This window comes from Haliotis rubra, unplaced genomic scaffold (assembly GCF_003918875.1).
Source record: "Haliotis rubra isolate DU_JTF1 unplaced genomic scaffold, ASM391887v1 Scf214, whole genome shotgun sequence".
NCBI lineage: Eukaryota > Metazoa > Mollusca > Gastropoda > Lepetellida > Haliotidae > Haliotis > Haliotis rubra.
The window spans coordinates 1,078,536-1,100,719 of record NW_025766159.1 but is presented as its reverse complement, the minus strand read 5'-3'; the positions used below and the strand labels follow the sequence as shown (position 1 = coordinate 1,100,719).

The 22,184-nt window shown below is 37.6% G+C and overlaps 1 protein-coding gene across 1 annotated transcript in view; it reads left to right on the top strand.

Annotated features, from left to right (window-relative positions):
• Positions 1-394: 394 nt before the first annotated feature.
• LOC124276849 overlaps positions 395-22,184 on the top strand; it is a 28,699-nt gene continuing 6,909 nt past the window's right edge. Inside the window, 3 exon segments of the mRNA XM_046712500.1 lie at positions 395-1,021; positions 14,902-15,009; positions 17,462-17,608. Of these exon segments, the coding sequence (XP_046568456.1) occupies positions 986-1,021; positions 14,902-15,009; positions 17,462-17,608 (291 nt within the window). The 5' untranslated portion in view covers positions 395-985.

The window sequence follows — 22,184 nt, the reverse complement described above, 5'->3', positions numbered from 1 at the left end:
GATTGTCAGGGATGATGCAGATATACAGTAGGACTCGCACCTTTCCTACCATCAACAAAAGTCTTTACTTACAACTTGGTCACCTGGAATATTCAGCTGCCTACACCAGGATTGTCAGGGATGATGCAGATATACAGTAGGACTCACACCTTTCCTACCATCAGCAAAGACTTCACTTACAACTTGATCTCCTGGAATATTCAGCTTCCTACACCAGGATTGTCAGGGATGATGCAGATATACAGTAGGACTCACACCTTTCCTACCATCAACAAAAGTCTTTACTTACAACTTGGTCACCTGGAATATTCAACTGCAGAAACCAGGATTGTCAGGGATGATGCAGATATACAGTAGGACTCACACCTTTCCTACCATCAACAAAAGACTTCACAAGTTTTAACCAGTTGAACTTACAGGAATCTGGCATCTTCACCTTCAGATTGTATAAGACATGTTGAAATATTTTGCTGTTGCCTGACACAATTTCTGTGTGAAGTCAACTGAAACAAATCTAGAAGTAGATCACCCTTATGTATTCAACTGCGTTGAATCTGGACAAAATGTACCCAGAAAAAGTGATCAGTTGGGTCTACCAACTGATCTTGACATGCTGTAGGTTTCAATGAAAAGCGATCAAACAAGAGGTGGATAGACTAGAGGACACAGGATGTCCACACCAGCTTGTACAGACATCAACATCTACATGTAGCAGTTTTCAGACACTGGATTCAACACAAGTGAACAAAAGCACTGATGACAATGTAAGCAAAACAATCCAGAGATTACTACACCAAGCCACTTTCATGGTAGAAATATCTTGCAGAGGATCCAACACTTAGGAATACTTTGGTGTGACAGCATGTGTAAATGTTGACAGAGCAAAGAAACTTGGCCTTCAAGTATTCAAATCAATGCTAAGACAGCAGTGAAGATAGATGGAGAATTAGAACAGTTTGACCCATCATGACAGCAGCTACCTGTGATGATATCATGGGAGTCCTATCTGTTTTCCTCAAAGGTATGCAATGTGGACTTAAGTTGGATATGACATGCTTGCACCCAATGTTGAAAATCTGTCTCATGTTTATGATGGTATTTCTCAGCTGCAACACTCACCATGCTTACTAAGTATGTTTTGTTTTGTTTCCCTCTGCAAAATGTATCTAAAGATTGCCTTGAAGCAGGCATTTCCTGCAGTTGTCGTCAATTGTTATTGTAATGGACGACACTCAAAAGATCATGTTCACATGCAGCGTTCTGGTGGAACATCCGGGTCTTGGACCTGAAGACCGAGTTCTGTCCGTCACACTTTGTCCGAAGCATATCTCATAAACTATTCATGATAGCTTAACCAAACTTGGTACACATGTCAACCATGATCCCTAGATGTGCCTTTTGTATAGAACCAGATATGAATTTTATTTTTTGTGGTTTCCATGGAAACATGACTTGGGCTATGGCTATGAGAATGTCATCTTGTCTGGAGCAGATCTCCTAAACTATACGTGCTAGCTTCATCAATCTTGGTATACATAGCAAGCATGATCCCTACATGTGCCTTTTGGGGGTTAGACCCAGATATGAATTTTATCATGTCAACTTGCCGGGATGGAGCCCACCTGTGACTGGGTGTAAAAACCTTGGAGTCACATTTGTGTGTAGACTCTTTCAGTGTTGTCACAACCCCTAGTGTACAGTACACAACCCTGTGCACTTAAAAGAACCCACAAATCCGTTGGTATATGACCAGATGGTGGCCACATGAATACATGCAAACACCTAGTTGCGGGTGCAGTAAACTTGGACAAAGTACTGTGACTATGTGTCCCAGTACACCCAGCTGTGAATGGGTACCTCGTAAGGATGGGAAAGCCACACTAACTTGGTGCGACTAGTGGCTGCAAGAGTTGTATTCTCCCCAGGGAATTGCGATTGATGATACGACGTGCTGTTGAAATTGACATCCAGTGATTGAGGGAAAAACAAAGCGCCTTTTGAGCTGGATATGTGCATGTGCTTTTGTGTGTGTGTGTTTGTGTGTGTTTGTGTGTGTGTGTGTGTGTGAAGCATGATCCATAGATATACCTTTTGGGGTTTAGACCCAGATATGAATTTTATTTTTTGTGGTTTCCATGGAAACGTGACTTAGGCTGTGGCTATGAGGATGTCATCTTGTCCAGAGCAGATCTCCTAACTTCTTTGAGAGGCATTTAGAAGTTGGGGCAGTAAGGAAGGATGACATTATATGGATGAACAACTTCTTTATTGATGTGAGAGCGATGTTTTGGTGTTAGAACCTACACCGAAACGTCACTGTCACAGCAATAAAGAAGTTGTTCATCCATATATTGTCATCCTTCCAGATCTCCTAAACTATACATGCTAGCTTCATCAAACTTGGTATACATATCAAGCATGATTCATAGATGTGCCATTTGATGGTTAGACCCAGAAACGAATTTCTTTTTGTGGTTTCCGTGGAAATGTGACTTAGGCTGTGACTTTGAGGATGTCATCTTGTTGCATTTTCATGGCAACAAGTTAGGCTTCAACTGAATTTGGTGGTATTGCTCCTTTCTGGAGCAGATCTTAAAAACCCTTTCAATGCTCTCCTTACACTTTGCTATATACACTCCAAAACATTTGACATAATCGTAACTAGTAGAACTATTCATAAAGAGTATTTTACCATTTGAGGGGGGATATTGATAACTTTTCCTTCTTGTTTACATGGAATTGGGAAGAGAATTTCGTTTATTCATTAAAAGACAATAATCCTTGTGAAGGCTTGGATCTATTGAGGTGTATGATATTTTGAAGTAAGGTCATAACTAATACCTCATACTGTCCCCATTAATCTCATGCCACCAACATCAACCATAGTCAGCGTGCTGATAGGGTTAGATGGGCATTTGAATCTACAGGATTGGGAATGGATTACAACCAGTGACAGACTTCAGTCTGTCTGTTCCTACTTGACTCTAGCACCAGAGAAACTCTTGAAGGTTATTAGATGTAACTGTAAAACAGATTGTGATAGTCAGTGCTTCAAGTGCCAGAAGTATGTTTTGCAGTTTTTAGTTGGGAGCAGAGACTGACGTGTCATCAGCTGTTTTAATGCACCTTCTGTTGATCTTCAAGCTGACATTTAAAGGAGAATACGAGTGAATTGTAATAATTTGCTGGGTGAAAGATAAAGTCATCAGAAACATATTCTTAAATATTCAATTAAAAATTATGTATAATTATGTTTTAATCATGAAAACAGTTTTGTCAGTAGTGTGTGCCGTGAAAGTTGTTCTGTATTCTCATTGGCTGAGAAGATGTCACTCTAAGGCTATGACCGAGTACCATAACTATTTCCATAACCAAACAATGGGGAAACATACATTGTCCTGACTAGTATTTTATAATTCACCAGTTTTCGGGGAATAACATATCTGCGTCGCAAATATTATCTCTGCTTGACCAGGCTGGGATCTTGTATCGATACTTGATACGTTATTAATGAGAACTAGGATCCTAATTTTTTTCAACAAAATAATTCCAGTGTAATTTTTGAAGCAGATAATTTTTATTTTCCCTCATCTGAAGCACAGTTATTTTGTTTTTAAATCCCAGACACCCTACAGTCACCCATTTGACACAAAATGAACTGTAATCACATTTTAATAATAATAATTCTTTGTGACTGGTCATATATTTATAGGGGTGAGTTTGCTGGCTGGAACTGTATGACATTTTGCTGACAAATAATAATCTTGTTAAATGATATGGTCTATTTTAAAATTTATTTTGACCTCAAGCGGTGCCTTCGTTTCGCTTGATTCTTCTTCATCTTCAGTGGAAGATTGTCTTCTAAGATGTAAAATCGGATCGTATTGATACGGTCTAACATCCATTTCCGAAATGACATCAGTAACATGTTTTACTGCTTCAGAATCCACGGACACTGTTAAGTTGTGAGGTAAAATCAAAGAAGCCGCCATCAGCAACAGGCACGTATGACGTCATGTCACGTGATACCCCCTCTGCTCATTAACTGTCCGGGGGGCCGGTAGCCTAGTGGTTAAAGCGTTGGCTCGTCACGCCACAGACCCAGGTTCGAATCCCACATGGGTACAATTAGTCTGTCTCACAGTCCCTGAACAACATTATTTTCCCTACTGCCTAACCCCCTCTGCAGTGCTAAAGCCCTAAATAAAGCAAGTCTAGATTTCCTCAGGTTCTGAATCTCTGGTCTCCCTAGGGCTCCTTTTCAATATAAATGGGCTTGTTTGTTACTATCCAAATTATATATATTCAGAGACTAAGCCTTAGTCTAGTTCAGGATCTCTGGTCTCCCTAGGGCTCCTTTTCAATATAAATGGGCTTGTTTGTTACTATCCAAATTATATATATTCAGAGACTAAGCCTTAGTCTAGGGTACAATGTGTGAAGCCCATTTCTGGTGTCCACCGCCGTGATGTTGCTGGAATATTGCTAAAAGCGGCGTAAAACCAAACTCACTCAGTCAGTCAGTCAGTCATTAACTGTCGGGTGTTTCCGTAATTGGTGGAAATACGAGTACGTTTTTGTGTTTTTATTGCTATTTTACAAACTTTTTGTTCAGTTTTAATCACGGATGTGACTTTTAGAATATGCTTTACAATATATCAAAAGGTTTTTTTTCGTTCGTATTCTCCTTTAAGGGGAAACAAGCATGACAAAAGAAAGTGAAAATAAGTTTTACAGATCATGATGAAATATATATATGAGATGGGATTTGGCTAATTACCCCCCGCAACGCGTTTTGCGGGGGCTATTAAAATGGACTCCGTCCGTCCGTCTGTCCTTGCACATTTGTCTTTTCCGGAGCAGAACTCTAAAACCGTTCGCTATTTCTTCACCAAACTTGGCACATAGATTGGTCTGGTGGTGTACTGGTGCCTTTTGGTAGTTTTGGAATTCTGAATAAAATATTTTTGGCGTTTCTATGGCCACAAGTTTGACTTAGCCTGAAATTGGTGGTAGTGCTCTTTTCCGGAGCTGAACTCTAAAACCGTTCACTATTTCTTCACCAAACTGGGCACATAGATTGGTCTGGTGGTGTACTGGTGCCTTTTGGTAGTTTTGGAATTCTGAATAAAATATTTTTGGCTTGTCCGTGGCAACAAGTTTGACTTAGCCTGTCAATACTCTCCTTCCACTTTTCTATATACACACCTAAATATTTGACATAGTCATAACTCGTAGACATAATCATGAAAAGTATTTTACCATTGCGGGGGATATTGATGACTTTGTCTTGTTAAAAGATGAAATGATAACATGATCAACAGTGATGTATAATCAGATCAGATAAACAGTCAGTTTCATATAATGTCAGTTCAGAACCACTAATTTGGAAAATGATCCTCAAGCAGAATATTTCTAGACTTTTTTATATGTTATTGTTATGAAGCAAACGTTTCTGGTATTAAAACGGCTAAAATACGATCCTATTCAATTTGTTTGAGGTTAGCATACAGTTCGCTTCTGTTTCTGCGAGTACTTGGCATACATTTAAGTTTGTTCAAGAAGTTCAAATCCATTGAAGCACAAAATCCTTGGCTTTGTTCTTCAAAATGTGATCAGCATGCTTGAGTTATATAGTAGTGTAATTTATTGATAAACAATGTTGTCGTCATCGTATGATTCGGTTGACTTCATAACATTGAGTTTCATTGATAATTACTAACTGATGTAAGCAGTGGTGTGGAAGTTGCTATGAGTTTGTTTGGAATTGATATGATGAAGTGGACAAGTGATCCACTGACTGGAGTGGGAAAGTCTTAAGTGCTTTTAGCATGCTCCTACATGGAGGTGCTGTAGAAACCTATTTTTGTTGCTGAGCCAGTGTCTGGAGAGCATGTAGCATTCTTCTATATTTTTGGAATGTTGACAAACTCTGGCCCTTGTCGAACAAACTGCTAAGTGACTGTTTTGTCTGGTCCAAACTAATTACAGACCACAGTCATATATACCATTTTATGGCTGCAGTATTTCTGGATTTTATATACAATATGGTAAAAGATAACCAATTGTTCTGTTCACACAAGTTCTCAGAACTTGACAATTGAGTGAAACTGTAATAAGGAATTCTATTAATACACAACAAACTTTTCCAATGTTTTTTGAAAGAACCCATTTAATTAGTATGTTTGTCTCTTTTGTGAAATGATGTATCAACTATAAAGGACATTACCCTCAGGTAATTAGCCTCATCCTTCTTAGCTTGTCATTGACATGGGAAAGGCCCCGACACATCTGCTGATAATGACTGTCATGCTTCACTTGCTCTTAAAACAATGGTCACTCAAGTGTAGAAAAGTTACTTGAACGTAGTCATCATTTCCACTTATATGAGAATGCCTAGAGATGGTGATCTTTGATCCAGAGCCCCCTTATCCTGCCAGCTACCACAAAGAACTGTTAGCCTTAGTTTCTAAATATAGACGAGCGGTCCTATCAAAGCCTGACCCACTTAGAAATTCAAGTCACAACTGTTTGGCTGAGTGCAGTGGTGGCGGTGCCTTCATGCCCTCTGCCTGCCTGCCCGCCTGCAGCAATGACCCACAACAGGTAGATGCCCCCAATTGTCACCGGTAGCAGCTGTGATGAGGCTGATGTGCAGGTGAAGTGACTGCAGAGTGCACCCTTTTCCTTTCCAGCCTCACTGGCTGGAGACTGCTGGCTGCCAGCACATGGTACGTGAGGCAGGCGACTTCATCGTTTCAGCTCTTGGTGACGGAGGGGGGCAAAATCTTTTGTTTGGCGTCATCATCTTCTTTGTTTGCATATGATGCTGAGATTGCTCTTATTGGCCCTCTGCTCGGATCTGTTGCCTCTCCCTGTTAAAAAAACAAATGTTAAGGGCTAGGTTTATTAGAGGGAATGACAGTTCAGTTCTTGTTCAGTGCTTTGTGTGTGAATAAAACCTAATTACTGGTGCCATAATTGGCATATTTTGCTTAATTGTATTGAAAGCTGTTCATTTGCAGTCATTATGATGGCAGTGTTTCTGATAATGGATATATATTGACCTTGAACTGTTTGTTTAAACCAGGACAACATGATGCTGAAGTTAAGTTTCACCTGATATTCCAAGAACATGAAAAACATGAATATTTCTTTCAAAATTAGTGATTACTTCCTCAAATATTATGCTGACTTGTTTGTCGTTATTTGACTGTAGTAAAATGAATTTGTATCTGTTGATGACTGGAAGACATTACACTGTATGCAGATTATATGACATTGATTTTATCCTGTTTTGCATAATCTGAACACATAAGTATATCAGTGCATCAACTGTACAAGTTGTCACTGTTATTGACATACCAGACCAAAAATTTTGACGGTATTAAAGATCCACAGAAAAGAAAAAAATATAAACTTGTGATTTTTGTGCACCTAAAACATTAAAATAAAAAAAATTAGTTTGAAAATATGATTTTTCCAGGTATACAGGTAATATTTTCCAATATCTTTTTTTTTGCCGCTTTTGTTTTTACTGTATATATTTGTTGTCACCACACGGATACCACTGGTATTATGGTAGTGGTGTCACAATTTACCGAAACACCAGTGCAAACTTTGCACAATCTATATCCAGTGCACTGAATTTTGCATTGATTCATTTTTAAGCCTATATTGATCTTGCATCAATATTAAAAAGCAGATTCAAACTGTCCCCATCTGTTTTATCCTCAGTCATGGTTGTCTTTCGGATACAAAATGAGCTTCAGAACTAGATTCACTAGGTTTTCCTTGCTGCCTGTCATAATACAGTATATTAACTACAATAACATATGGATAGGCTGCAGTGAAATGTGGACACTTAAATCTTCACTGAGTTAAAAGATAATGAATTAGAAAACCTGCCTAGAAATTCAAGTTATCAGTTTGTAAACATTTTATGTTTCCTGTCTATTATGAAGCTTACACGAGTAATGTGTGCAGACGAAATACAGGATGTATGATATGCAAAGCTCACATTTGGTACACCAGCTGTACAACAGACATGTACACTCATTTGATCAGTCACCATCCTTCTGGTGTGCCAGTTCAACTGGAGGATCTGTTCTGAACATGAAATCTATCTGGACATAGTGCACAGAGGTTTATACCATGCTTTTGGTGAATTGTGATCCTTATAAAGTGTAGTCAGATGTCAACTGCGTGCACTTTGAGAGCTTATAAGTTTTGAGTAAAAATGGAAAACAGGAAATTGTTCATTTGTTATCAGCTAAACAAGAAGTTGAACTTGTTAAATGCTTATCATTTTTGCATACAGAATAGTTGAATTGAATTGTGTCATGTTGATTTGTATTACGCTCTTGTGAGTTGTCCTCTTTGAATTTTTCATTCGAGTCTATTCTCGTCCTAATGACTGGATGTTCCAAACAAATTGTATGTGCAGTATAGAGATGCGTATCATATCTTGGTTTCTGTATCAAGATATTGTAACATGCTTGGCTGTATCATGGCATCCCAATATAATGGCTTTGTGACAACATACTTTTCATATTCATTCTGTGAAGACCCAAGTTTGAATGTTTCTTCAGCAACCCATGCTTTTTGTAAAAGGTGGATCAGATGGTCAGGCTTGTTGACTTTGTTGATGTCATCGTAACCCAGTTACATAGATAGGTGCTTGTGATGTCAATCACTGGATTGAATCAGATCCAGATTAGATTATTTACTAACTATATAGCTGCTGCATTGCTGATTGCAGCATTACACAACAACAAACTAATTGTAGGAACCAATTTGAGTCTATTTCAGTCTCTAAAACAAATTAATAGGTAATCTGCAACATAAGAATGGCATTTGTAATAAATACGCATTTTGTCATATCAGTGGTGCTTTTCAAGACATCAACAGTTAACATTTTGTCTCTTTGGGAGAAAAGTCAAATTCTTTTGGTATGCACTGATTGTATGCTCCTCCATCTACACAGATGTATTTTTTGTGAAATATAATGTGCACTATACACATGAGAATATGGTTGTTAGTTGGGAAATATTAAAACTTTTCAAGTTTTTGTTTTATATCTGTTATTTGAACATTTTGGGGGCTTGTTCCCCAGAATTAGTTTGGAATCATAAACATGTAAGAAACCTTTGTAAATACAGGGTTAAGAAGTAATATATATGTCAGAGTTCTGATTATTCAGAAGTGCCATTCAATCTAAATCTTTACATACTGTAGTTGCCTACTAGTTGGACAAACTGATTGTATGGTAGTATTAATGATAATTAATGAACACATCAATGTACTGTTTGGGATGTTTCAGTAGATATTATTTTACATGATTTCAAGTGCATTTCAACATCTAGTGGTAGCTGTTTATAATATTGTTAAACATTCTAGATAATGACTGAATATTGCCCATGTTTACGTGTTTCCCAACATGACTTTAATTGTCCTACTACATGTACAACCATGGGGTAGAACAGCTGAATAGAAACATTACTAGTAGGTAGAAATATTCAAGCATTCACAAATAAGTTGGGTATATTTTAGAGAGAGAAAAAAACAACATAGTAAAATGTGTTTTGTGAACTTGTCTATTCAACTAATTTGTTTTTAATCTGTGTCTTGTTACTCAACATTCTAAGTATGAATTCAATCATTGCTGAGCATTTGTTGTGCAATCACAGGGAAGAGAGCATGTCCAAGGTGTCATAGCTTGAGTGCAAGACATTGTGCAATCACAGAGAAGATAGCATGTCCAAGGCGTCAGATAGCTTGAGTGAAGGACATTGTGCGATCACAGGGAAGAGAGCATGTCCAAGGCGTCAGATAGCTTGAGTGAACTACATTGTGCGATCACAGGGAAGAGAGCATGTCCAAGGTGTCAGATAGCTTGAGTGCAGGACATTGTGCAATCACAGAGAAGATAGCATGTCCAAGGTGTCAGATAGCTTGAGTGCAGGACATTGTGCATTCACAGAGAAGATAGCATGTCCAAGGTGTCAGATAGCTTGAGTGCAGGACATTGTGCAATCACAGGGAAGATAGCATGTCCAAGGTGTCAGATAGCTTGAGTGCAGGACATTGTGCAATCACAGGGAAGAGAGCATGTCCAGGTTGTCAGATAGCTTGAGTGCAGGACATTGTGCAATCACAGAGAAGATAGCATGTCCAAGGTGTCAGATAGCTTGAGTGCAGGACATTGTGCAATCACAGAGAAGATAGCATGTCCAAGGTGTCAGATAGCTTGAGTGCAGGACATTGTGCAATCACAGGGAAGAGAGCATGTCCAAGGTGTCAGATAGCTTGAGTGCAGGACATTGTGCATTCACAGAGAAGATAGCATGTCCAAGGTGTCAGATAGCTTGAGTGCAGGACATTGTGCATTCACAGAGAAGATAGCATGTCCAGAGCTCCAGATAAGATTTAGCTTATGTGGGTACTGTACCCACTGTATTTTTTGGGAGTGGGTATTATGAATGTTGAGTGGGTATTTCATTTTCCGTTACCCACTGCTTTCAAATATGTGCGTATTTCAGTCATATTACTCACCTAAGTATTATGTCATTGAGTAAGTTTACTAAGCAGGTATGTTTTGCCTTATGTCATACTTAATCAAAACCAAGTTAAATATAAAGGAAATGATTTCATAAAAAATCACTCATCCTATACTGAAAGTACAACACTTGTCCTATAAAAACAGTACAACTTGATAGCAATCGATGTCTTTTTCATTTTTATAAATATATTCCGTACGCATTTGTTTTAAACCTTTTGCGTATCTAACATTTTAGATGCGTAATTGGTACGCAACAATTATTTTTCAGTGCGTAGTTGGAAATTTTCTATGCGTATTTTACCCGGATACGCAGCTTATCTGGTCCTCTGATGTCCCAAGGTGTCTGATAGCTTGAGTGCAGGACATTGTGCAATCACAGGGAAGAGAGCATGTCCAAGGTGTCAGATAGCTTGAGTGCAGGACATTGTGCAATCACAGAGAAGATAGCATGTCCAAGGTGTCAGATAGCTTGAGTGCAGGACATTGTGCAATCACAGAGAAGATAGCATGTCCAAGGTGTCAGATAGCTTGAGTACAGGACATTGTGCAAAGAAGAACAGGTCACTTGAATAATGAGCTTTGGAATGTGAAAGGTTTCCTTTAGATTTTGAATTACTGCCAATATGTATGCAAATTACTTTCAGTACTGATGTCCTGGACCAACATGAAAAATGATGGCAGCTTTACAACTATTTTGAACTAAATACAAATCATGATCAGATTGTACAAGTTGGGGGAGTGGGGGGTGGGTTTGTTGTTGAAGATACGGGGCACTATCAAAATACTTACAGAGTTACAGTTACTCAAATCACTCTTCGAGACAAATTCATGTATCAATAAATTCCCACAAGATAAGAAATATAGGATAATACACCCAATCAGATTACTTACTTTAAAAGTTGACTGAAAAAGAAAGCTGATTTTAATCATGTTTCACCTGATTTTTGCCCTGGTTGAAATAGAATGAATATGAAAAATGATTTTTTAATTATTTTAGTAATTCAGTAATTACTAAACAGTAACTGAGAAATGATATTTATCGGCGCGCAATTAAATAAATTAATTAAATGTTGTGTCATCTTCAGTATGATGCACACATCCTATTCGTGGGTACAAATTGTGGGCAAAGTATTTCAAGTATTGTGCTCAGTCAAACATTTAACAAGCAGGAGATAACGAGGCAGAGTTGAGAATTTGCCATGAAATGTCGCTCGACACAATGTTGTACCATTTCATTGGTGTTGTTTTGTAGTCATGGTTTTGTATACTGAGATAAAGATGATTTAAATTTGGGTAATAACATTATTAACTTACATACAGAGATATGGGCATGGCATGTCCAGTATTACACATGGGCCAGGGAGGGAAAGCCTCAAAACTTGCTGTCTGTGCATCTCCGTGCATTCTGCTCTCACTGATCTACACACATGTATGCTTCTAAACTTTGCACAATATAATATGGCCCCTTCATCCAACCAATTTGGCCTATTAATCAGTAAAACTGTAGTATTTGGTGCTTGCAATGTTTCTGTTGTGCAGTCACTTTACTGCAGTGAAGGATAAAAAGAACTGTCCATGTTTTCAAGGTAATCACAAAATACAAAGCAGGAAGTAACATTTCCCATCACCAAATATTGGACGTGACATGGTTTTGATAAGATATTATTTGATGGGATAGTTTACTTTCAGCTTTTATTTTCTGCCTCAGGGAGTTAATAATTAGGCCACACTTTTGAATTTCATGTCAGGTTAATTGTAACGATGGTCATGGGAGCCCTGGCTGTCAAAGAGTGTTTTCTTGAACTGCTTCCTTTGACTGACCTAAATAGATACTAATGCATTTTGTCAAATTATTCACTTGTTTCGACCCATTTCTGGTGTCCCCTGCCGTGATATTGCTGAAATATTGCTAAAAGCGGCATAAAACCATACTCACTCACTCACTCACTCACTTGTTTTGACATAAGTATAGACAAATACATATGTGATAGTTATGTAATGTAATGAAATGTTATTATTTCAAATTAGTGATCTAAGGTAGAACAGTTATTTCCTGGTGAACTGACAATGACAAAATTTATGGGAAAAAAGTAACATTTAAGAATTTGAGTGAGTATGGTTTTACAGTGCTTTTAGCAATATTCCAGCAATATCACGGCAGGGGACACCAGAATTGGGCTTCACACATTGTACTCGTGTAAGGAATTGTAAGAATTTGAAATTATTATTGCTGGTCATAAGAAGCATCCCGATGGATTGAATGGTCAGGTTTGAGGACTTTGTGATTTCCTGTTATCATACCTCAATGGGTCAGACTGAAGTATAGGCTTAATGTCAGACAGGTGGAATAGTGCAGCATAAAACAAGAAACAGAGTAACAGAATCATTGTTGTTTGATATTTGCTGTATAGAAGAGGCTCTCAGAATTTGTACCCTATGCTCCATTTGCAATTAGCACGGAATTTTATCTGAAATCATTATGGTAGTTTTGTTATACGATCCGAATTGTCTTCCATCTTCAAGATGTTTTACATTAAAAAATCCTTAAAATCTTATTGGGCATCATTGTGCCAGGTTCAGCTGATTAGTGGTGGCAGATAATTACTCTATTTTCTCAGGACTGTTAGCTCAATGTCTGTGCTTAGTTTAACAAAAGAAGTGCACATTCCTCAACAATATTGTGTAAGGTATGCAGTATTCTGTACTCCAGCCCATCAGAGTCTAATTATCATAATATTTGTAGAAAGGTTAGTCATATATTGATTGTAAAAATGCTTTTGGGAGATAGCCTACCTTGATTCAGTGGCCCAAAGTCAATAGTGTTTTGAGAATAAAGTGGTTTATAAATATTCTCAACAGGCCAGTGTTGTCCAAGATATAATCTTGTTAATACATGATAGAAGTGGCCTGGCGATAGCCTTGAGGAAGTGATGCATCTGGTATGAATATGGGAAGAGTGCTTTCAAACTCCTTTTGTGTTGGATTAAACTGAAAGTTGAATGACAAGAACAAAAAGTAAGTTTATTTAAAAACTTAAAGCTTTTTTCAGTTTTCAGACTGTTGTAGAAATGTTGTATTTTTCTTCCCTGTCCTACTCCGGACATTGAAACATGTACATTTGTTTCATCTGAGCGGCCCAGTTTAACCTGCCCCTTGTTTGAAGTATGGGAGGATTGAGCTTAGTGTTAGTTCTCAAACATTCTCACTGATGGAGCTGGCAAGCTTTCAATGTTTAGCTCCATTGTTTCTATGTCTGTGATCAATAGTTCACCTGGCTGTTTAAAGCCAGGCAGTTGCCACAGTGTATACCTCACTATACAATGATCAGTGGCACTCCAATCTTTGTGTCACTTGCTTATGTGCAGTGGTCAATATCAACAGGTTTGTAAGGAGTTTGTTTTTGAAGAATTCACAATCCTCAGTGTTTTTCTCCATGCCTCTCTCCCTTACCAAGCGTATGGTCTCTGTTAAATACTCTATGTAAACTGGCCAAGCATACCTGGTCATTCTCAAATAAGATATCATGGTCACAAACAATATGTTGGATGAAGTTTTAATCCTTTGTTTCTACCTTGCTTAGCTGCAGTTGTCTGTAGGAATCTGTTTGTTGTATTTGACATGACACCAGATGACACCAGATTATATACATGTGTGTGTGGTTATGAAAGATATATTTCCAGTCAGTAATAAGCCCCACATTGAATTTGTAGTAATTGTACTTTACAATCATGTAATGGATGTTTGCAGATCTGGGTAACAGCTTCTTTGTTTATAGGAAAGGTGGAGTGCAAAGTTTCATACATTTTTGTAAAGAATAATCATTATTAATTGTTGTTCAGCTGAAGTTGAGTCACCGAAGGGGGTATTAGAGAGCCGTGCTCACATTTTTGCATTTGTTTTTAATTTAGGCAAACTGGAAATTTATAAAATGGTCTCATGTTGATGAAGATAGAAACGTCAATTTCCACTTGTCCGGATTTTTATAGGCACAGTGTATTGCAAGTTGTATTCATGTGTCTTTTAAATGATCACAAACTTGAGTTAACACCTGTTTTACTAATTACAGATCAGTAATTTTTATTTACCAATTTCAACCCCTTGGATAATATTACTTGTTATATATTTTTAGTAACAACAGATTTTGCAAATTTTAGATGGCAGTATGTTACTTGGCTTGCAGGGACTTAGTTGCATATGATATTTCTGCATCCTGGATTAATCCATTTACATAATGGCAATTTCTTTCAGGTGTTTTTGTCGTTTTATTGTGATTTGGTTTTGTTGAGTTTCCAATATTAACCATGGCAGTACTTTTATGTCAATATTTTTTGGATCCACAGAACAAGCTAAAGATGGCACTGGAGGAGAGCCCACGAGCTAGTCGATCCCGAAATAGAGAATCCTGTGTGCCTTCTCTCCCACCTCTCTCAATCAATACCATGACACAGGTAATACACTTACAGATTCTTTGCTGACCCTTCCTCAGTTGAACGAACTCAAACAGCCTTGGTACCCTCTGTCCCCAAACACTTGAAAAGCACAAATATGAACTATTATCTTCCTTAAGTGGCATTTAGAAGCTGGTATGATGAAGTGGAACACTTGTTATGGATAGACAACTTCTTTGTTACAGAAGTAGTTGCGACGTTTCGGTGTAGATCCTAACACCGTTATCAAGCAAATGATGTTAGGATCTACACCGAAACGTCGCAACTACTACTGCAACAAAGAAGTTGTCTATCCATAAAAAAGTGTTCCACTTCATGAACTATTAAAATTCATTTTTATTAACCAATGTTATAACAGGACATTAAACATATCACTTATTTTCATCATGCGTAGTCGCATACTGACAGCAACTGTGAAATGATGAGTTTGCCTACACAACATATTGTTTGGCATGGGCAATATTTCCAAGGGAGGTAATATTAATACAGTTCTAATTGATGTAAATGACTCGTTGCCGCCGGAACTAATGAAAGATGGCAGCAATTTCATAGCTTTTTGGTGTAGGTTTATCAACCTCTTCACTGCCTGTGTGCTAGTATCAGCAACATAAATAATACCAAAATAAAGATAAATTTGATGTCTTTTTTGTGTCAAAATAGTAGCTGTTTTGTGTTGGCCAGTTTGTGCCATTTTGCTGGGGTTACAGACATAAACCCATTTTGAACAGTGTATGAAGTGTACTGTTGCTCATAAGTATTGATGCATGATCAAGTAATTGTATTACTTTCTTGAGTACTTATTGTTTAGTTATGAGATTAAAATCGTTAAGCTGAAACTTACCTATTTAAATCCTTATCTGGGATGTATTCAGGAAGCTTTTGCGACTATTGTCGATGCAAGCAGTATAAGGGTTGGGATGACTGATGACAGGATGAGCATGAATTAGAAGATGGTGCATATGATCTTCTCAGAGGAAGTTTTCTGTTGAGATGCATTCCCACCACCAAATACATAAGCCAATGTCCATAACATAACTGATATGGGAACTGGCTCGCCTCAAGCTGCATTTACCTGATATGAAAAGACAAAACCCAACTTATCGAAATAGTACATGCAATGAATACAGCCAGTGCTATGGATTTTTCTTGAATTCTTAACAAAGTAATCCTGGCAGACAAATTGTTAAAACAAATTTTGAAAACTGACATATTTTGTATGCTCCTATTTGTTTAAATTTAGCAGCAACTTTTTTGTTATATTTTATGATGGTGTTTAGTCCAAGAAGAAAAGCCTAAGCATTAAAGTGTCTTGCTATTTATTAGTTTGGTTACAGGTATAGTCCGTTTGGCTCAAAAGCGGACCGATGAATTGCAATCTAACTCGAAATCTACTAAACATATAAACTCAATGAAACACTGATCATAATCAATACATCAGACCAACTCTGTGATTTGTTTACAGGATTTATGTCCTAAAATTTAAAAAGTTGTTTAACAACCTATCATTAAAATTTTGACACAGTTCACTATTTGTTACGAGGGAGGACTGCAAAGAAAGGAACAGCCAGGTGTACGCGGAGCACATGCACAAGTGCCGACAAAGTCATTGATTCATTTACCTAGCTGCGCCGTATCCATCCTTTCTCGCACACCTGACTGTCCCTTTGTCTGCACTCCTCCCTCGTAACAAATAGTGAACTGTGTCAATATTTTAATGATAGTTCGTTAAAAAACATTTTTATTTTTAGGACATAAATTCTGCAAAAACCTCACAGAGTTGGTCTGACGTTTTGATTATGATCAGTGTTTCATTGAGTATGTTATGTTTATTAATTTTGAGTTAGATTGCAATTCATCGGTCCGCTTTTGAGCCAAACGGACTATACTAGTGACATACAGTTTCTACAGAGCCATAAAATTGGTTGTTAGTTCTTATTCATATATTATATAATAAAGATATTAGAGGGTTGGCTATTAACTTGCATGGCTTGGATGTATTACATTTTGCCAATATTGTTTTGATCAGTGCCATGCAAACTTAAGTCAAAACATGCCTTTTCTTTAAAATTTCATGAATATTTGCTTCTAGTGATCGCAAATAATGAATTAAATTCTTGAATGGATATGGTTCAAATACAAGAGTGAATTATAGCATCTCTAATGGATGTAATGTTCCATACAGGCAGTTGAAAACAGTCAAATGTTAACTAAACCAACAGTACCCACTAAATTTATTTCACACATTGCACTTGCAGGTAATGATTAACCGTAATTACAGACGGATAATGATCTTGTACCTACAAACAGGCTCTCGTATGAGCCATGCTCCGCTCTACTCTACTCTACTCTGCTCTGCTCTGCTCTGCTCTGCTCTGCTCTGCTCTGCTCTGCTGTTTGTCTTTGTGTAATGTGTCTACCCAGTGCCTGAAGTTTGTCTTGTCTGTCTGTTCAGGGTCAGCTGCGAGAATTTGTCCCTGCTCTGATGAAGGTAGTCAGTGGGAGTGGAGATAGTACCCGTGCACCAGGCCTTATTCAGAGACCTCACTGGTGGCCACCAGATGTACCCCTCTGGTCAAATGCCACAGGCAGAAACAAAGAGGTAAGCAATATTGTAAGTAATTCAGCTTGCTTAGAGTTTTGTTCAGGGTGTCTCAAGTGCTTGAATATATATACATTAATCTTCTTAAGAATCATATATCTTAAGTCCATTAACTTCCAGCCTGGCTTGTCTCATCTGGCTGGTCTTTTGAACCAGTTTTGCTTTCAGGATTTGGGATATCGGTAAACACTGAATTGTTATATACTATACTTCAAGATCCATACTAATTGTTCTGTGACATTGGTATGTTGTAAATGTATCGTTTTATTTCTGTTACGATTTTAAAGAACCTCATAGCTTCCTTATTTTTCCAAAATTAGTTGCCCAGAATGTATTACTATCTTCTTCAAGCATTAACGTGGAAGTGAAAATATTTTGATGATTTTGGGATCATAGTGATGTGTGCGTGATACAGCTGCAAGGGCTCAATAGTTGCCGCGAGTCGATTTGCTGTTTTAACGCAATCTGGAATATTCTTGAACAGCTACAGAACAATCCATCATGTTATTTAAATTTCTGGATGTTATTAAGACTATGTAAGTGAGCAAGCAATTACCGCTATCATCTCAAATGACATCAAAACCAGAGGTTGACTGAAGATATTTTTTTCACCCTGGATATTTTGGAAGCTTGACATTAGTTACTGCTAGGTGAATGTTATCATTACTGAAATTTTGTCTGTTACTGCTACAATAGTATATCATATAGCACAAGAAGTATGAGTATGAGTATTTCATAAGCGCTTTAGGCATGCATGTAGTTGGGATGGACTATAGCGCTATATATATACCCTTATAATAATAATAATAATATATTTCATACTGCCATTGCGTTTTGTACTGGCAGTTTTGTATGATTCAATTGTTTTTACTTTGGGGTAATTTGTGTTGACATATTCCTTGTTAATGTTGCAGTCCAGTTGTTAATAGTTGTTGAAGAATGTGATGTTTAATTAGGCATTAAAAAAGAAAAATTATAATGGTAAACTGAGAAAGAGAAGAAATAAATTTCACTTGAAACTGAGAAGGATGAGAGCGATAATTTAAGATTAAACAGTTAGAATTTCATGCTGATAAAGAAATTAAGTTGAAACCAAGAGACTCACAGACACATTGTTTTATCAGCATCGTCATGCAGTTCAGGTGATAGATGGTTTACTCTTTCAAACAGATTAGACTTGCTCCACCTTTTGCTGAACATGATGTTGAAAGTTTTTCTCTTACATTTTGAAAATGTGGCTTACAGATTAAAATGACCTGAACATTATTGGACCATGTTATTGCAAATATATTTAGGAGTAAAACCAAGGAAGTTTATTCTACTTTATCTATTAATGAGAGTTCTAATTGTCAGGCTGTTAAAGCTGCAGCTTGGAAGGTTTATGAATTGGTTCCTGAAACAAAGGCTTATAGGGAAAAGTTTAGGTCTCCTAAAAAAAGATGGTTTTGCTTCTGTTAAGTTTGCAAGGGAGCAGGAATCATGGACTTGTTGTGTACTTCCAAGGTCAATGGTCATTTGATAAGGCATTAGGTTTTGAACATAAAGAATTTTCTGGATTTCTTCTTCTCTTTATTATTTGAAACAAAGTTTGTTTGGTTTTGTTGGAGGATTCACAGTGTTTTCAGTCAGGAAAAGATAGATTCTCTCTTCTTCTTTTTTTCTTCTTTATTTCCTTTCCTTCCCTTTCCTTCTCTCTCACTCACTCTCTCTCTCTCTCTCTCTCTCTCTCTCTCTCTCTCTCCATGCATGCTAGCTTCATCAAACATGAATTTTATTTTTTGCCATTTCCATGGAAACATGACTTAGGCTGTGACTATGAGGATGTCACCATACACTACGATGATACAGTTATACTTGGAGATTTCAATCAGCGCACAGAAGATCTGAACAGTCATGGAAGAAGCTGGTTTCACTCAGCACATCAGTGGACCGACTCACACCCATGGTGGAACACTTGATCACATTTACACTAATGTGCCTGTTCATTCCAGTGGAGACATCCCAGTCCCATACACTGACCACCATCTCTTATGGGCACAGTTGTGAGAACCTACAGAGTACAACGATGCTGTCAAGATTTCAACATTTGTGACAATTATATATTGTATAGTAGTACAATCATCCGTGTGTGATGAATGCACATGATATAGCTACATCAATGACTAAGAAAGTACTAGGTCATGATATCTATTATAAGTATTCATAGAAACTGAAGTATATTTTCCACAGTAGAATGAATTGTTAAGGATGAGTGTTTACTAGGGCTGTAACGAATACACTATGTGGCGAATATGATACGTATCACGAATATTGGGTAACGAATACAAATAATTATTCATGAATACAATATTGAAGTTAAGTGATTGATGCACAATATTGAATGCCCAAGTTGACAGTGTTAATTTGTCACATCAATAACCAGTGATCTCATGACACTCAAATTTGGTATCTAATAGTTATAGCTGACAGTAACATGTGCGGCCTTGGAAAACTAACATGACTTGCGGTACTACAAGGCTAGTACATATTTCATTCTTGCATATCTCATTTTGAAAAAGGACATAAGGGTTCAAGTAAAACGGACACCTTTAAAAAAATAGTAAATATTCATGAATATTCGGTTCTGGTGGCCACGAATAACAAATTGAATTCATGAAGGGCTACAGTTCGATTCACTGAATATGCGAGTGAATCGTAACAGCCTTAGTGTTTACATCTAAAAATTATAAACTTTCACAAGAATTTGGAAAAACCCGAAACTTTAAAGTAACCCAAGTTGACCATCATTGATCTGTGGCATCACCTGTTGTAATTATCCCCCGCAACACGTTTTGCGGGGGGTATTAAAATGGACTCCGCCCGTCCGTCAGTCCGTCCGTCCGTCCGTGCACATTTGTCTTTTCCGGAGCAGAACTCTAAAACCGTTCAATATTTCTTCACCAAACTTGGCACATACATGGATCTGGTGGTGTACTGGTGCCTTTTGGTAGTTTTGGAATTCTGAATAAAATATTTTTGGCGTTTCCGTGGCAACAAGTTCCACTTAGACTGAAATTGGTGGTAGTGCTCTTTTCCGGAGCAGAACTCTAAAACCGTTCAATATTTCTTCACCAAACTTGGCACATAGATAGATCTGGTGGTGTACTGGTGCCTTTTGATAGCTTTGGAATTCTGAATAAAATATTTTTGACGTTTCCATGGCAACAAGTTTGACTTAGCCTGAAATTGGTGGTAGTGCTCTTTTCCGGAGCAGAACTCTAAAACCGTTCAATATTTCTTCACCAAACTTGGTACATGGATAGATCTGGTGGTGTACTGGTGCCTTTTGGTAGTTTTGGAATTCTGAATAAAATATTTTTGGCATTTCCATGGCAACAAGTTCCACTTAGACTGAAATTGGTGGTTGTGCTCTTTTCCGGAGCAGAACTCTAAAACCGTTCACTATTTCTTCACCAAACTTGGCACATAGATAGATCTGGTGGTGTACTGGTGCCTTTTGGTAGTTTTGGAATTCTGAATAAAATATTTTTGGCGTTTCCATGGCAACAAGTTCCACTTAGCCTGAAATTGGTGGTAGTGCTCTTTTCCGGAGCAGAACTCTAAAACCGTTCAATATTTCTTCACCAAACTTGGCACATAGATAGATCTGGTGGTGTACTGGTGCCTTTTGATAGCTTTGGAATTCTGAATAAAATATTTTTGACGTTTCCATGGCAACAAGTTTGACTTAGCCTGAAATTGGTGGTAGTGCTCTTTTCCGGAGCAGAACTCTAAAACCGTTCAATATTTCTTCACCAAACTTGGTACATGGATAGATCTGGTGGTGTACTGGTGCCTTTTGGTAGTTTTGGAATTCTGAATAAAATATTTTTGGCATTTCCATGGCAACAAGTTCCACTTAGACTGAAATTGGTGGTTGTGCTCTTTTCCGGAGCAGAACTCTAAAACCGTTCAATATTTCTTCACCAAACTTGGCACATAGATAGATCTGGTGGTGTACTGGTGCCTTTTGGTAGTTTTGGAATTCTGAATAAAATATTTTTGACGTTTCCATGGCAACAAGTTTGACTTAGCCTGAAATTGGTGGTAGTGCTCTTTTCCGGAGCAGAACTCTAAAACTGTTCACTATTTCTTCACCAAACTTGGCACATAGATAGATCTGGTGGTGTACTGGTGCCTTTTGGTAGTTTTGGAATTCTGAATAAAATATTTTTGGCGTTTCCATGGCAACAAGTTTGACTTAGCCTGAAATTGTGGTAGTGCTCTTTTCCGGAGCAGAACTCTAAAACCGTTAAATGTTTCTTCACCAAACTTGGCACATAGATTGGTCTAGTGGTGTACTGGTGCCTTTTGGTAGTTTTGGAATTTTGAATAAAATATTTTTGGCATTTCCATGGCAACAAGTTTGACTGAAATTGGTGATAGTGCTGCTTTCTGGAGCAGAACTTTAAAAACCTTTCAATACTCTCCTTCCACTTTTCTATATACACACCTAAATATTTCTATATACACACCTAAATATTTGACATAATCATAACTCGTAGACATAATCATGAAGAGTATTTTGCCATTGAGG